The sequence below is a fragment of the Ictalurus punctatus genome, chromosome 9 (assembly GCF_001660625.3).
Source record: "Ictalurus punctatus breed USDA103 chromosome 9, Coco_2.0, whole genome shotgun sequence".
Lineage (NCBI taxonomy): Eukaryota > Metazoa > Chordata > Actinopteri > Siluriformes > Ictaluridae > Ictalurus > Ictalurus punctatus.
The window spans coordinates 1,631,749-1,651,158 of NC_030424.2; the positions used below are offsets into that span (position 1 = coordinate 1,631,749).

Sequence of the window (19,410 nt, forward strand, 5' to 3'; positions counted from 1 at the left end):
CTCTCACACACACACACACACACACACACACTCACACACACACACGTCCATCTAAATTAGAGGTGAGTTGTTTGTCAGACACATGATTCCCTTCTATTTCTATTTATAGATCCTCCACATCACACACACCCCAACACCCCACGGCTTAGAGATAACACCCTATTTTTACAAGTTCAACCCTACACACACGCACACACACATGCATATACAAACACACCACTCAGTACACTGTCCATTCAGTCCGAATAGCAAAAGCACAAGCGTAGGACATGAAGAGACAATGAAAATTCTCGTCTGTGGCTGTGTGTAAAGTTTGGTGTCACAGGAACAGCCTCCATACGACATGTTAGCACTACAAACACACAGAGAGAGAGAGACGCTGCTGTGTGTGTGTGTGTGTGTGTGTGTGTGTTCCCATTCCTTTTTATAGTTGTTGAGTCAACACAACAAGGGCACGGCGTGTTCCCACAAGAATGACACACCACCTTTAAGCCCCCAGCGCGACACACTCGGCTCGACTAGCGACCATCAGGAGCATCGAAACATCAGGAATGTGGAGAATGGAGTGACTCAGAGTAGGAAGATCTAAAGTTTATCTGAAGAATCAATCTGTACTCATTTCCCTACACACACACACACACACACACACACACACACGGACAAATCAGGACTGGGTCTGTGATGGCTGAAGAGGCGTAATGGAAAAAAGAGAGAATGATGGAGAGAAAAGGGAGGGAGAACAAGATCCAAGATAGATAGATAGATCGATAGATCGATAGACAGATAGATAGATAAATGACGGGGTCATGACAAAGGAATGTTTGAAAGAGGGGGAAAACGTGAGAGGAAGAGAAGACAGAGACAAATAGACAGAAATAGAAAAAGACAGAGAGAGAGAGAGAGAGAGAATGAGTGAGAGTATCCCCCACCCTTCTCTCTGTTCCTCCTCTCCCCCAGCTCAGCTCAGAGGAATGTGCTGCGTTCCACACATCCACTCGTTCAGCGGAAGAATGAACAGTTTTCCGAACGGATCTGCCGCGTCCCAAACCACGCTGCTGAGATGCATAGTTTCACCGTGAGATCACTCGGCCAGACGCTACGATAAAGCACACTACCTTAAACGGACTTCTAATGCATTTAGCAGAGTGGAGGGGATGGAGAGAGAGAGAGAGAGAGAGAGAGACAGACAGACAGACAGACAAAGAGAGAGACAGACAGACAGAGAGAGAAAGACATTGGTTGACAGAGACAGAGCAATCATGATCAGAAGAATGATTCTGTGTGTGTGTGTGTATGTGTGTGTGTGTGTGTGTGTGTGTGTGTGGCACACTATGCTATACTCACCTCAGTATAACACATAATAATAATTCAACATTTCATTATATGAACACCATGATCATAGTCCAACAGATAACATTATTAGAACACACTGCAATCATACCACAGCACACTACACTATATCCCATCACACTGTAATCATACCACAGCACACTACACCATATCCCATCACACTGTAATCATACCACAGCACACTGCACTATATTCCATCACACTGTAATCATACCACAGCACACTACACTATATTCCATAATACTGTAATCATACCACAGCACACTACACTATATCCCATCACACTGTAATCATACCACAGCACACTACACTATATCCCATCACACTGTAATCATACCACAGCACACTGCACTATACGAAAGCTATAATCATACTACAACAAACATTATTAAACCCACCGAAGTCATACTGGAGCACACTACACTATACATAACACTATAATCACACTACACTAAACTCCATCATACTATAATCATACATCACACTAAAATACAACACAGTATATCAATACTATAACACAATAAACTATACTAAAGCTATAATCATACTACAACAAACATATATCACACTACACTATACTAACACTATAATCATACTGTAACACACCACACTATCATAACACACTATAATCATACTATAACACACTACACTATACTAACACAATAATCATACTATAACACACTACACAATCATAACACACTAGAATCATACTATAACACACTACACTATACTAACACTATAATCATACTATAACACACTACACAATCAGAACACACTATAATCATACTGTAACACACTACACAATCATAACACACTAGAATCATACTATAACACACGACACAATCAGAACACACTATAATCATACTATAACACACTACATTATCAGAACACACTATAATCATACTATAACACACTACACAATCATAACACATTATAATCATACTATAACACACTACACAATCAGAACACACTAGAATCATACTATAACACACTACACTATACTCCATCACACTATAATCATACTATAACACACTACACAATCAGAACACACTATAATCATACTATAACACACTACACAATCAGAACACACTAGAATCATACTATAACACACTACACTATCATAACACACTATAATCATACTATAACACACTACACAATCAGAACACACTATAATCATACTATAACACACTACACTATACTAACACTATAATCATACTGTAACACACCACACTATACTAACACTATAATCATACTATAACACACTACACAATCAGAACACACTATAATCATACTATAACACACTACACAATCATAACACATTATAATCATACTATAACACACTACACAATCAGAACACACTAGAATCATACTATAACACACGACACAATCAGAACACACTATAATCATACTATAACACACTACATTATCAGAACACACTATAATCATACTATAACACACTACACTATCAGAACACACTATAATCATACTATAACACACTACACAATTAGAACACACTATAATCATACTATAACACACTACACAATCAGAACACACTAGAATCATACTATAACACACTACACTATCATAACACACTATAATCATACTATAACACACTACACAATCAGAACACACTATAATCATACTATAACACACTACACTATCAGAACACACTATAATCATACTATAACACACTACACTATACTAACACTATAATCATACTATAACACACTACACAATCAGAACACACTATAATCATACTATAACACACTACACAATCATAACACACTAGAATCATACTATAACACACTACACTATCATAACACACTATAATCATACTATAACACACTACACAATCAGAACACACTATAATCATACTATAACACACTACACTATACTAACACTAGAATCATACTATAACACACTACACAATCAGAACACACTATAATCATACTATAACACACTACACTATCAGAACACACTACGATCATACTATAACACACTACACAATTAGAACACACTATAATCATACTATAACACACTACACTATCAGAACACACTATAATCATACTATAACACACTACACTATCAGAACACACTATAATCATACTATAACACACTACACAATCAGAACACACTATAATCATACTATAACACACTACACAATCAGAACACACTACGATCATACTATAACACACTACACTATACTCCATCACACTATAATCATACTATAACACACTACACAATCAGAACACACTATAATCATACTATAACACACTACACTATACTAACACTAGAATCATACTATAACACACTACACAATCAGAACACACTATAATCATACTATAACACACTACACAATCAGAACACACTAGAATCATACTATAACACACTACACTATCATAACACACTATAATCATACTATAACACACTACACTATACTAACACTATAATCATACTGTAACACACCACACTATACTAACACTATAATCATACTATAACACACTACACTATCATAACACACTATAATCATACTATAACACACTACACAATCATAACACACTATAATCATACTATAACACACTACACTATACTAACACTATAATCATACTATAACACACTACACAATCATAACACATTATAATCATACTATAACACACTACACAATCAGAACACACTAGAATCATACTATAACACACTACACTATCATAACACACTATAATCATACTATAACACACTACACTATCAGAACACACTATAATCATACTATAACACACTACACTATCAGAACACACTATAATCATACTATAACACACTACACTATCAGAACACACTATAATCATACTATAACACACTACACTATACTAACACTATAATCATACTATAACACACTACACAATCAGAACACACTATAATCATACTATAACACACTACACTATACTAACACTAGAATCATACTATAACACACTACACAATCAGAACACACTATAATCATACTATAACACACTACACTATCAGAACACACTACGATCATACTATAACACACTACACTATCAGAACACACTATAATCATACTATAACACACTACACAATCAGAACACACTATAATCATACTATAACACACTACACTATCAGAACACACTACGATCATACTATAACACACTACACTATACTCCATCACACTATAATCATACAGCTCACTAAAGTAAAGCACAACATACCCATAATATAGCCCATTTCCCTATGCTACAACACACACTAATCATTGGGGCAATGAAATCAGGCCACGATACACAATACTACAGCATACCATGACTGTAAACCACACAACACTCCAACAGACTATAATCAGTTTACAGCAGACAGCAATCATAGCAAACAAACTACAATCATGTAACCGTACGCTACACTATATTGCACAGAGTTGCCAGTTTATTAGGGATGTGACTGCTGCTTAGTATTGTGCATGTACATTTGTAGCATATTTCCCATAATATGGACACTTTGATATCGCACTAAACAAGTCCAGACATCATCATGGACTTCCTGACGCTGCTAAAAACCTGGAGCGTATGACTCACACACTTAATCCCTCTGGACCAATCCTGCCTCCTGCTTACCCAGCCTGGGCTTCTCTCACAACTCAGACGGCTGTGAATCACACACACTGCCACACTGTTATGTCTGACGTGTCAAATCAGAGAGGAGCGCCGTTCTAATTTTAACTCAAGGAAAAAAAAATAAAAAATACACACACACACACACGCACACACACACACAACAATTTGCTAGGTTTGAGAGTTTGTCTGGCTTCAAGCATGCAGTTTCTTCCTCTCTTCCTTCCAGCCGTGTCTATTTGTGACTTTGTGCTCTGCCGGACTGACGTGTGTGTGTGTGTATACTGGTTATCAGGATGGACAGAGAGGGAAACACCTGCCAGAAGCAGCCGCATAGGCACCGAGTCACTATTGTTCCCACACACACGATGAGCTCCATCGCTCGGTCCGTCCGTTTTCCTCTGTCTCGATTTGTCTCTCCTTCTGTCTGTCTGTCTCTCTCACAGCTTTCTGGGTCACAGGAAGTCCGTCAAGGCATGCACATGCACCGTTAAGTGTTCGCCCTACTTCTATTTTAGCAACAAAGCTTTCAGACAGCGCAGGCTAAAAATAAAAAAAATGAAAGCCTGCGTCGACGTAATTGATCAACATCCGCATTCATACAAAATGAGCTCGCCGTTGTTGTTTTTTTTTCCACCACGCGCAGAAAAAAAAACGAAACACACCACGATTCATTTCATCTACAGAATATATACTTTCCGGTCGTTTCTGTGATAATACACAATCCTGACTTGACATGGTTTTAGGGACATGGGATAGAAAATGAGGACTGGAGAAGGATTTGGCGTTTTTCTCTGCTGTCAAATGAAATATGATGCAACGTACATGCCACAGACATTGTCAACATTTTGTCAACATAAACAGTCCTAGTTGTAATGATCACATTAGCTTATAAAACAGCACCGCGAATGCCAGGGTTGTCGACGTTGTTGTTTTTCGTTCTCTCCCGTCAAACGAGATGTGACCATGGTTTGAAGGATAAGCTGACCCGGCACTCATACGCTACACTCACAGCTCACTTCAAAATAACGCGGATTTTTCGTGCTCTTTTTGCAGAAAACGACCTCGAAAAGGCGAAAACCGCAATCTCACAAAATTGTTTTGCTCCCTCTCTCGCGGTGCTGTCTGGACCCGTGTCCGGCGCACGTGAATCGAAGACGTCGTTGGCCGAATCAATCTGTCTGCCCAAATCTGCTGGAAAATCTGTGGTGGTCGAACAAAATCGCGAGCTCCTCCGAACGTCGCGGAGTTCGTGCGGTTTCGCGTTCGCTACAAAATCGCGATATCCTGAAGGGCCTGCCTCTATTTTACTCGGACTCCAACCTGTTCGTGTGACTTTCACGTAACCTCTGAGAGTTTGTCTGAGGTCGGAACACTGATGTGCGCGATGCGTGCGTGCTTAACTCAACTCTGAATAGTTATTAACATTTCGCTAACGCTCTAATATTTCACCCCAATCCTCTTAGAGAAGATCTGAATAATCTCGTTTCCACCGGGAAGTGCCACAGCGACCCGATTAGAGCGAGTGCCGTAATACCGAGGCTGCAGGGTCTACTTTGTCTACCTGTGGAAACTTCAGAGGTTGTGTGTTTGTGCGGGGCTGAACGTCGCAGGCTGAGTTATTCCTGGAATGCGAGCCTCGAGTCTGCGGATTTTGAGAGCTAAGGACGCTATTTAAGGAAATATCTGGGCCCCCGGTATCCCCTAGCTCACCCCCGTTCTCATTCGCTTCCTGTCTGGAAGAAGTCTTTATTTCCATACTCCATGCTGGGAGATGAATAAAACTGTGGATTCCTCCACCGAGGAGCCGGTATTACTGCGAAAAGAATTTTTTTTTGAAGAATTAACCAGACCACGCTAAGCGAATTTCATCGGAATATTCTGTATCTAATACGAACTCGTCCTTGTCTGGAACCGGAAAGGAGCTGTGGCGATGTTCTTCAGCTGAGCTGAGCTCATGCTCGATCAGCACTTTTTGAACCCGGCACACAGTAGAGTATTGTGTCCCGCTGTACAAACAACACAGATGTGCCAGATGATTGGCAGCTCAAGCCAAACTCACAAATGCAACAGTGTGGAGAGAAATGATCTCACAAGATGTACAGGCCAGTATGCGAGAGTGTTCTGGAGTGTGTATAAAGGTAGAGATGTCTCCAGAGTGCACGATCCATTAGAGCTGAGCAGCTGGGGCAGCTACAGAACCGGTCTGACGGCGTGGGGTAACTGAAGATGACACCCTCAATCCCCCCCGCCCCCCCGTCAATCAATTTCACCCTTTGGCCGGGGGTGGAAACGCTCGAGCAAGTAAGTCTGGCTATTCCATCTGCCGAGAAGAGGACAGGAAACTCTTCCAACTTGCCCAGCCCCCTCTTCCCTCCCAGATGTCAGGCGCAGGTCGAGACGTGACCGAGAGTAAATAAGGAACTCCTCTCTCTCTCTCTCTCTCTCGCTCTCTCTTTCTCTCATATTCTGGACGCATAAAGCTGGAACTTAGAGTCCCATTCAAAAAAAACAAACAAAAAATAAAACACACTCCACCTTTTAACCAGCGGACGATGCGCTCGACTCAACGTCAAAAAGAACACAAATTCCATACAAAACAAGGTTACCCAAGTGCCTTCAAGCCATTCTTTTCACTCTTGAACTGCTGATTTGTTTGATCTTATAATAAGATCTGATTCAGCTGTTGACGTAATCCGACTTCAGCATATTTTCCAAAGGTTAGAAGAGTGCACACATTTAAAAAAAAAAAATGTTAGCCTGTTCAGTCGTAGCTCTTTAATTAAAAACCTTTATTCCATTTTCCAAAGCCTAGGATTTATGATCGGGTATTAAGGAATAGGAAAATAGTAGTGAGGAACGATCCAGCCCGAGCTAACAGCTGAGCAGGTCAGGGTTAAATGCGCAAACGTCTGGCGGCCCTGGGAAAACCGTAACTGCTGAGCTGGAACTACCCGAGTACATGTATACAGGAAGATGTCCATGAACCCCGAAGACGTGGAATTTTATCTAATAAAATATTAACCAGGCAGGGGATTTTAGCCGGACCGTTGAACGCAGAGAAAGCTAAGAAGCTGTAGAACCTTGGCTTAACCCTAACCCTAATGCGGTGCGTCTTTTACATTAGCCTCGGTTTCACGCCGCCGTGCTCCAGTAGAGCTTCTCTACCTTTGCCTGAAACAGCTACCAGTGACTTCTTCTTGCTAACGATGCACTTCTGGATGCAAAAAACGACATGTCCGGTCAGTGAAGCAGACTACTAGTTTACATGTGTGCGTACAGGTACGGCTATACGTGGAAGGAAGGTTGTGGTTCGACTGCTCTTAATGAGGAATATCAATCCAAGCTGAGATCATCTGAATCTCCATGCACGTATCCACAGTCTGGGATAGAAAGAAATCGACCGCAGCTTTGCTTCTTCATACATACCATTTGGTGTATATTTCTTATACTCGGACTAGGCCCGGATCCAGCATGACAATCCCCCTGTGCACAAAGCGAGCGGAAGAACTCAAGTGTCCCGCTCAGAACCCTGACCTCAACCCTACTGAACACTTTTGGGATGAACTGGAACTCCGACTGCACCCCAGGCCTCCTCACGTGACCTTGCTAATGCTCTTGTAGCCGGAACGGTCACAAATCCCTACAGCCACGCTCCGAAATCCCAAAAAGTGGAAAGCCTTCGCAGAAGAGTGAAGGTTATCAGAACAGCGACAGGGACGAAATCTGGGGTCTCCGGGAAGCTGTAAAAGTCGGGTGTCTTTCGGCCGCACGGCGTTCCTTCGACAGTTTAGCAAGAAATGAAATTTGGATACGGCGTTCATTGTACGAACCGAACGACACCGTGTCAACGTTTCCAGTCGGAATCTAGGTGTGGCACTGAAAAGCCTCGAAGTCTGGCTCGAGGCGCGTTATAAAAAATGCACGGCTCCCATTTCAAAGTCGCGAGATCAGCTACTGAGGTCATTACATCACACACGCTATTCGGTGCTTTTCAACAACACGCAACTTTCTGACTTATTACACAACTACCTTTCGGGTCAGACGGTATAACTTTTTAGAGCCGACTTTATACGGATTTACATGTAGCTTACAAGACGCACTCGCCGCTTATATTAGCGAGTGAAGACACCGTATAAATAAATAAAGCGTTTTTCCTAGTGTGAGATTATGACATAACAAATCCGAGAGCATTGAGCATATTTCTCGACATTCAAGCTTAAATTTGTTTCGCTCTTTTAGCAGATTGTTTTGCTTCTTTCTATAAATATGTAAAAGCTTCAAATAGGCGACATTATATTTACTTAATCAGATTCAGCTGCTAATCTTCAACTGAGATTTTTAGGCTATTAAAGCAAATAATTCAGCCTCGAATGCACTCAATGAATGTCTGAAGTTTGTGCGTTTAGTAGAGTTTGGGTACTCAATCCCAGACTCGGACTTAAGTCCGACTCGGCCCCTTTTGGACGCGGACTCGATCGGTCTCGGACTTGGTCTCGACTCGGACTCGACGAAGGTGGACTCGGACGCTTAGCTTGACGGTTTTAACTCGGTCGCCCTTTTCATTTGGACTTGATCTTGATTTCTCGTCTCTCCGACCTCCTTTAGTCTCTTTACTCGATCCTGGCTAGTCCTGGACTTGGACCTGACAACGGCGGTCTTGACTATAGCTCCGTCTGGACATAAAGTAGGAATAGCAGCGATATTGTCGAAGGTTCTCAGATAACAATATTATGATACGTTGTTTATTATTTTTGTCCGATTCTTGTCATAGGCCTATGAGAGGATGGCAAACGTTGCGTTCGGATCAAAACGTTGTAGTCAGGCTCTCCGTCCCCTTCTGTCCCGGAGTTTATATTAGTGTCTGAATCAAAGCATTGTGCGCCAGAAAGAAACAGTTTGCTTCTGTGTGGCTGCGATGAAACAGCTCACCACCCCTAAAGAAGAAGCTCGATTTCCTCCCAGACAGCACAAAAATTCTGTTCGGAGCAAGCAGAAAGGGTGGACAGCCATGACAGAGCAAGTGTTTGGGTGTCGGCCTGGAAAAACACTTCATAAAGCCAGGGGATGGAGAAATGAAGGATTTAGCTTCCAATACATCTAGACTACTGGTATGAAAAGCTCACTGTTTGTTAACCTCTTCAGACACTGCTTCTGTTGTAGTGGTCATCACATGGGAAAAACGGAAAACCTGCATCATTTGAAATGAGCCACGACGCTGCTGTATTCTCGAATTTGATTGGTCAGAATGCGTTGATTCATTCTCTATAACAGCAGCTCTCAATACTTTAGTAAAAAAAATCATATATATATATATATATATATATATATATATATATATAGAGAGAGAGAGAGAGAGAGAGAGAGAGAGAGATTTTTTTTTACAGAAGGAGTCTCCAGTGCTAGTGCTTTGTAACCGTTAGAACGTTTTCCACCACAGTGAAGTCTTCAAGACTTTAAACGTTCTGGTTTCTTGGTTCTGTGAGTCTGGTGAGGAGACGACTTGTCTCGTGGATGTTCCACAACATCAACTGTAACTAAAAATGGATAAAGGTATGCTGTGTCGTTCGTAATAAGTTTTTTTTTTTTTTTTAAATAAAGAAATCAAAAATTGCAACTGTTGGCAAATTGCCGCAGTATAAGAAGAATAAAACACTCCACATGCTGTTATTGGAAAATAATCGATGTCAGGCGGCATAACACCGGCCAGTCGTTGATTATCTACTATAACGGCACGCCATGTCGTGTTTGATTCCTTATAAGAAGCATGGCAAATGAGTAGGGAGCTTAATCCGTTGAGGTAATAAATACAATCTTTTCCTTTTCGAACACCGTCTGATGGATAGTATCGGATGGGATGAAACATGTGATATCAACTGACTATATAACTACATATATAACTTTTTGTTCATTAAGTTTTTATTAATTTTCCAATTGAGTGTTTCCGTAGTAGTAGTTCAGAATATTCAAAAATAATATTCTGTACCGGGTTAAAGTGGCAGAAAATATGCAGTGCACGGGTATATTTTGTTCTTGAATCTACAAAAACGATATTTAAAGAATGTAAACGCACATCCGAAGCCACAGCAGTGGACTTTAATGTCTAATTCTGAATGTTTAAAGTCTCCATGCAATCAAAATGGATGTTTTTTGATTTTTGGTACGAATATGTTAGCCGTAAGGTTATCTATAAGCTAGTGCGCTCCAAAACGATGACAAACTTCATTTTCAGAAGATATACGCGTTCAAAATCGACAGTCTCTCTCTACCACCGATACGGATCGACAGTCCCGATGACATCGTTCCGCACTTCTCATCAGATTTTCCGTCCAATCGAATGCTCTCTGGAATCTAAAATAGTCCCGCCCCTAACATTATAAAACCCCATGGTACTAACTGTCAAGTACGGCTTAGCCCGGGCTGTGAGGTAAGCTCAACGCTATTGGCTGTTTATAAAAGGGGGAGGGGCAACTCGATATGTCCAGCCCTGACTTCACATTTATCAAAAAGAAATGACAGAAAACATGGACATGAGTCACTTTGTGTACAGACAAAACGCACAGTCGGAAAAGCAGCGTGTCAGTAATGACCTTCTCCCCTGCTGAGACCGAGCATGTCCCGTCTGACTGCTACAGAGGGGAATGGTGGATGCTGAGAGTGGAAGGCACTGTGTGCGTGTGTGTGTGTGTGTGTGTGTGTGTGTGTGTGTGTGTGTGTGTGGGTGGCATGGCATCCATCTCATCCATCTCCCAGGGAGGCCACCATGGTGGAAAATCAAATCGGGTCTAAACAACACCAAGGCGTGGGCATGGTCTCCACAATTTCTCTGTATCTCTCTCTCTCTCTCTCTCACACACACACACCTCCCTTGTCACATCCTTTCCTGAACCTGTGATCTGCACCCTGCCTCAAGCATTATATTCCAGATCATGGAAGTAGAAACCAGGAATGGACAATTCTGAAAAGTACACACACACACATACACACAGAAGTGTAATAAATAGGGTTAGCCATTGTATTTTGGAGCGAGATGACAAACATAGCTAATTCTGAGACAGTTACCTTTTTATATTTTAAACAGGAAACAGATCAGAGAATTCAAGGAGGCAGAATTATTGCCTTCAGTGGTGCTTCGGATTGGTCCAAAATGAAGGAACCTTAGAGGAACGACGTCCTTTGCAATGGGACAGGTATATATACATAACACTAAATATCGCTATATATTTTATGCTACATATCTTACTAATTATCGGTATGTCCAACAAACACACTTAATTTAACCCATAACCTATGAAGAATACTTTATTTATTTTTTTTATTATTCGATTATTATTCAATTATATATGCAGACAAAATCTCCTCAGTGTAAGACACACGAGTTCCCAGTGCCAGTCTGGTTTCTCTTTAATCTTCCGGCATCGATCTGAAATGACACATTATTCAGCGAGCATGTAAACACTTATCTCAAAGTCACCATCGGCGTGCTGTGGGATGCTGAGACGAACAGCGAATACATTGCATCACTTTGGGTTGGAGAACAAGGCTGCTTCTTCACAGACGAGAATAAGTAGGTCATTGTGGATTCCTTTCATTAGTACAGTTCCTTCCAAATAGTTGTGCCTTTCCACGGCTGAACGCTAACCAGCTGTAAGCACCACTCTCAGGACCTTTTAAACGTTTTAGAACTATTGGGGTTTAAAAAAAAAGAAAAATAAATAAAAATACTGACTGTTGACCAAATGCTTATTAACATGGCAAGGTGTATTTTTAAAATATATTTAAATGATGTGAAAAACGAATCCTTTCGATGCAAATTTTATACATGTGTACATTCGTTAATTTAATCCAGAAAATGAAACGGTACGTTCTGTGGAAGTATTACAGTTATAACTTTTCACAGTAACGAGTCTGTCCCTCATGCTCCTTGTTAAACGGTAAAATACAATTTACGTTTGGTACTTTAGTGCTTCTTCCACCAAAGAACATTAACAAAACATTAGCTAAGGCTAACTAACAACAGCTTTATTGCTAACTCTGCAAACGTTAACTAGCCTGATGGTATTCGGCTAGTTTCGTCTGGTCAGAAATGCTAACACCTAGCTAGTCACAGTACGAGCAGCCTTGATTAAAAACTAAAAGTACTCGCTATTCGTTGTCATTCTTGCCGTCACATCTCTTAAGAGTTTAGATTTGCTACGAATTTAGATGCATTCCCTGAAGCGATCTAAAGTTAGTAATGACGTATATCTAGCTATAAGTTAGCAAGCTAAATTTCTACGGTAAGGAGGCGAAACATCAAGACAACCGATTAGCTTACATTTGTATTCCGTAAGACATTCCTAAGCGTACTCATTTTCAACCTTTTACTGAAAAAATCAATCGAACGACATCACAAACCTGTAGCTAGAAAGTTTTCAAGCTCAGCTTTACGATACACTACGGTAAACGTATACAGTTAGACATTTTAGCGTACAGCATCCTGTCAATAGATTAACTTCCGACGAGCTCTTTTAGGCTACTTTATATTAAGGTATCACGACAATAATTATATAAATTATGTGTCACCTTTTAGTTTATAGTAACTACTATTTCTTTTTAATATTGACATAGTTAGATAGTTAGATATATAGGACCCCACTCAGAGTGTGTGACTTGAGTCCAAAAGTTATGTCGATATTTATCCGTGGAACGTTACGTGTATTCAAAAACGGGTTAAGCACCTGCGTAAATTGATTTCCGCGGGCTCGCCGATCCGATTATTTAAATGAGCTGCATGTAGTTCACACCTCCGAAGATGCGAGTAGGCGTGTTCGAGATTTCAATATCGTCTAGACCTTTAAACACAAGCGGGACCAAAAAAAAAAACAACCAAAAACAAGGGAAAATGTGGACTGAAGAAGGAAAGAATGTATTGCAATGTAACATTATACTGTCCATGAATTATATATAAATGAGATGATTATTTAATAGGAGTCTAGTATATTGTGAATGAACATACGAGCGTCCTGGTTGTAGTTATCACGTTAATCGCTGCACAATTTGGTTTAATTTAACAACATGGCTTGTAGCTTATAAAATAGCACTTGATCCAGCACATCTGAATAGTTTTCTTAATGTGTTGACAGATCCACCGAAACACATTCACTAAAGCTCTCATAGTGAAACTAGGGACTGCACGCCACTGGTGCAGAAAAGTACCGTTACAGCAGAGTCACACTTCTTTCTCAAGTGAGTCAGAGGAAGCTGGCAGGAGCTACTTGCTGACACAGGTAAGTCTGGCTAACAAGACCCGGCCGGGTGAAGCCCGTCACATATAAACACACACATCCGGTAACGAGTGACGAACTCAGGAGGTTAGAAATACATACAAGCATGCAAATGCAGTGATTTGCAAACTCTCCAGAGCTCCACATCGCTCTAGGGAGGCCGGACGTATGCAAAACCGCATCGTACACGTACACACCCGTGTAGTCAAACCATCAACGGCCAAATTCATCGCACATCTTCGTGGCACAACAAATCGTGGCCCGAGCACATCCTCGTTTCCAATCTCTATACACCTGCTGACGAGTTCATCTTTATAACGGAGTTAAAATGGGGTGCGGTTCCGTGGAACAAAATCGAATTTACGAAATCCTGTAGTCCATCAGCTGAGACATGTGGTGTTAGACGAGGAGTACGTTATGGCTCTTTCACTGAACACTCTGGAATCAATCTGATATTCACACGTGTGTGTGTGTGTGTGTGTGTGTGTTTTGTATATACGGTATAGATACAGTATATCACCACAACACCGCTGAGATAATATAAACCCCAAGATATCTCTTTAGCTGATTACATTTCTAATCTGCTCATCAGTAGACCAGACACCGCTACACGTTTTTAATCAGATGATTTGGTTACCAAGGTTTTTGTTTCCATGGCCACAGTGTCTTCTCAAGCAACACTCTAGACCACTAAGGACTAAGTTTTGAGGGATTTTTATTTATTTATTGTTTGGTTTGGTTTGAACTTTTCTGTCTACCGTATTTATGCCCAACTGCATTATTATTACGCCGTTGATGAGACCGTGTGATATGATGCTCCGCTCAAACCTGATATCTTCCCTATCGAGCTGTTGATAAACGACCAGCTGTCAGCCTTGAGGATCTGAAGAACGTCATAGTGATCTCAATACACTTGCTTTTCCTAGTGAAGATTCTAGGCAGATTCAACCGACACAAGCATGCTGTACTGACCTGGGTTGTTGGCTTCCACTTCAAGAACGTGCAGCTCTGTGCACTCAGCTAACGAATGCTCCAGACAGAGCTGCAGGAACCGAGCCTGGGTCCGACTCACCCGCTTCAACAGTGACAGCAGAGCTACGGTCTGCTCACACTCGTTCCAGCCTTTGAACCAGCTGGCCAAGACGCCCACCTGGTCACGAAACATCATGGTCTGGTGGACCGCACTTGAAGACTGTGACGTGGGTTTAATGAGAAGAACGGATGTATTCAATGTGGTGGGGACTCGCTTCACAGACGGATCCTGGAAAAGCTCCGACTTGTCGGTTGTGAAGTCTTGCTGTCGAGCGACGTTAATGAGGACTCGAGTGTTGTCTCGTCATCCTCGGTTATGTTCTGATACCAGATGGTGTTCTCCTCCAAGGTTTTGGCAATAAGTGATAACCCAACGACAACACTCCGTGATGGCTGTCCTGCGTTAATGTAGATTTACTGCTGCTGGCATTTTTCACCAGGAACACCTTCGATCTGCAAAGAAGAAGTGACAGATGGTTAGAGCCCATAGATGGATGGATAGATGGATGGACAGATAGACACTTTTCTGATTGATTATTGCACATATTCCCTCAAATCTCAATCCAATTCTTTAACTCTAATTCTTTAACTCTCAAATATGATTGCTTAAAATGTTTGAATTATTATTATTATTATTATTATTATTATTTTAAAACACCAGCTCTTTATAACACAGCGTAATATTAATGCGTTCATTCCAATGTGTTGCTGTTTCTACAGTAACAACTTACACAGATACTAATCCACATGAACGGATTTTTTATTTTCTTTTAAAAGTAAAAAAAAAAAAAAAAAAAAAAGTGTGTCGTCGTTAATTATTACGATGACATTTCTGAGGAGACGTTTACTTCGCGTGTTTGGAAGGAGTCTCCAGTGTCACTGTTGTAAGAGTCTGAGGTAAACCTGTTACTTTTGCCAAGTCTTCTTCTCCGGAACATGACGAGCTGCATTTTTGTCTTATTAACATTAAGAGGGAGGAAACGTACGCGAGGGAGGGCTGAGCGACGTAGTAAGGACTGTTTATAGATGTTATAAGTGATAATATGAACTAACTTGTTTTGTGGGTGCTTCACAGTGTAACTATAAACAGTCTTTTTTAAAAACTATCACTTGTCATTCTTTTAATAAAAATCTTACGGTATGAAAGTAATAGAACACTTTATGGTATCAATGACCTGACACTAAGCATCGCACATCTTATGTTATTATTATTATTATTATTATTATTTTCCTATAATTGCACACCCAGCTCATTGTGTTTTATTATATTAATTTATTAATATATTAATATCATCCAATATAGGGGCGCACGGTGGCTTAGCGGTTAGCACGTTCTCCGCACACCTCCAGTGTCGGGGGGTCGATTCCCACCGTGGCCCTGTGCGTGCGGAGTTTGCGTGTTCTCCCCGTGCTGCGGGGGTTTCCTCCGGGTACTCCGGTTTCCTCCCCCAGTCCAAAGACACGCACGGTAGGCTGATTGGCGTGTCTAAAGTGTCCGTAGTGTATGAATGGGTGTGTGAGTGTGTGTGTGAGATTGTGTGCCCTATGATGGATTGGCACCCTGTCCAGGGTGTACCCCGCCTCGTGCCCCATGCTCCCTGGGATAGACTCCAGGTTCCCCGTGACCCTGAAAAGGATAAAGCGGTATAGAAGATGGATGGATGATCCAATATAGCGAACTCTAGAAGACAGTCTGGAAGGAACTTTATCATCTTAGGCAGATGATATTATTTTGAATATCGTGACTGTTAGTATTGCACAAACGATAATCGTGATATCCCCACTGAACACACACACACACACTATACACACAGGCACAGATTCCTCGGCGTGTCAGAGGCTGTCATCTTGTTTAACCTGGGTATGAAAGCAGACCAGGTTCGACATTTCCAGTCAGATATCTACATCTAATCCTGTCACAACACCGCCATTTATCGTGTCCTCTCTTTCCGAAGCTAAAATTATTAGCATCGATAAAAATAAACCCAGGCTTCAGTCAGTCAGTCAGTCAGTCAGGCTTCGGTTTGGGAACCGCTCGTGAGCATTACAGAAAAACTAGTGCGGAAATTCAAGATTAAAAACATAACACCATGAATCGTTTAAAACACGAATGTTTTTTCGCTTTGGGTTTGTTAATTTCGAGAAAATTCGCCGGGGGGGAAAAAAAATCACCTCAGAACAACCGTAGGAAAGCTCCTACCCTGGGTTACACTAGGTTAGCACACACACACTAATACACCAATACAAACAAGTCCTTCTTTAACGCGTTCGGGAAATAAAACTGCTCCCAGAAGACAGGAGATAGTTGTACGTTTCTAACAATCATTCTGCATTTATTTTTAAAAATATATATCATCTGCTACTGCATTTACAGCCGGAGAAAATGTTTGTGAGGAAAGAGCTCTTACCCGTTTATTTCCTGTACAGAAGGCGTCCAGGACTCAGTAAAGCTGCTGACTCTCAGGACAAATATGTCTATAATTTCCCCATATACAGGCTATTTTGACTTAAAATTGACTACCTATGGACGCCAGAGAGAGAGAGAGAGAGAGAGAGAGGCATCTGGATAATATGTTATATTTTATAAAAGAGAGAGAGAGATTGAACTGGAGGTAGGGGAAGTAGAGATAGTAGTATAGTATAATAAATCAAATCCAATATATAGCAATAATAATATTAATAATAATAATAATAATGTTACCCACATTGAGGTCCGGTATGCATGTATCCAAAGTGCTGTGTTTGAATTAGGAGTGGAGCAAAAAGCCCCAACTCACTCAGGCTCACTCCAGGGTTTGGCCATGTTGACCAAGTTTTCTCAGTCCAGACAACAGACCCAGCATTGCTCTATTTTCTCCTTTACACTCCTGACCAGAAGACCAGCGTTGCATTACTTCTCCTGCGTTCCTTCCCTCGCTTTTCCTCCCTAAAGTCCAGAAAGGAGTCCTAACATTTCTCTCTCTTCCCCCCCCCCCAAACTCCTTAAGAGTCCCAGTGGAGAATCTCAGGCTTGCTTTTGCTTTTCTTCTGCCCCCAGTCCAGAGCAAAGACTCGGCATTGCTTGGGTTTCTTTTCTCTTTTTTTCTTCTTCTTCTTCTTCTCTCCCCTTTTCTTTTTTTCCCCTTCTTCCTCCCTCCAGTCCAGAGGAGAGACTCAGCATTGCTTTTGCTTCCCACATGCGAATCATTAACAGGGAGCATTACGTCAGGGGCTTGGCAGCACACGCAAGCACCAAAATAGAGAATGGAGTTACAGGAACAGATCACACTGAGACCACTGACCTGGAATTAGCCATAGAAAGGCTTGGGATTATATCACGATAGAACAGTCGAAGTGTGTCAGATGAAATCTTGAGGGGGGGCAGATTTAAGTTTAAGAGTGAGGGCTACACCATGTCCCTGTTTGCTTGTATGTAGATACAACACTGTCCACCATTTCTATCTTCAACCCAAGAAATCTTCTACATCAGAAAGGCATACAAAAGGACAGCATTATATTTAGGATCCATTTGATACCCCCCTCGAGTTCTTCATTGTATAAGGGATACCGTAGTGACAAATTCCTTCCAGTAGTAGGCATCTATGTCCACTAAGATTTGACCCCTGGTTTTAATCTGAAGTTCATTACAGCACACTTTCTCGCCATTAAGTAGTAGTGTCAAGGTATTATTGTCATCCCATCCGTATAAATGCACAAGGGCGTAAAAGTTCAGTACATATCCTGCCTTCACCTGCAAAGTTGTAAGTGTGTCTAGTAAAAAAACTACTACAACACGTAATTCATCCCAGTTTCCAAGTACGTCATGGGTTTAAATAGTTGTTAGTGCAGATCATGAGGCACAGGAGATCACGAGAGGTTAAATACCACTCTACTCACAAAAACATGGCACGTGGCTTCTGTAACAAGTTGTTTATTGATAGATGTTCAGTTATACTGCTCACCTGGATTGGATTTGGACTCTTTGTTAGTCCATTTGGATTCTTTAAGATGATGGAGATCTTAAATGATCCCGGATCCTGTCCAAATAAAGAGATGACCAGTCGAAGGTTATCGGTGTTGCTCTAGATTCCAGCAGTAGCTCTACGGAAGCCCTGTTTTGTTTTTGTTTTTTGTTTTTCCACTCACTAGTAGAGGAACATCTACCACTG

The 19,410-nt window shown here is 41.2% G+C and overlaps 1 protein-coding gene across 6 annotated transcripts in view; it reads right to left on the reverse strand.

Annotated features, from left to right (window-relative positions):
* Positions 1 to 18,601, reverse strand: part of samd4a (sterile alpha motif domain containing 4A) — a 45,494-nt gene extending 26,893 nt beyond the window's left edge. Inside the window, exons 1-3 of one of the 6 annotated variants that reach the window (XM_017475773.3) lie at positions 17,968 to 18,598; positions 17,671 to 17,783; positions 15,203 to 15,715 (exon numbers count right to left, since the gene is read on the reverse strand). In XM_017475773.3, coding sequence (XP_017331262.1) covers positions 15,203 to 15,398 — 196 coding nt within the window. In that variant the 5' untranslated portion in view covers positions 15,399 to 15,715; positions 17,671 to 17,783; positions 17,968 to 18,598. Of the gene's footprint in view, positions 1 to 15,202; positions 15,716 to 17,670; positions 17,784 to 17,967 lie in introns of all 6 variants that reach the window. The other 5 variants (XM_017475776.3, XM_017475774.3, XM_017475775.3 and 2 more) reach the window with 5 other exon arrangements.
* Positions 18,602 to 19,410: the final 809 nt, after the last annotated feature.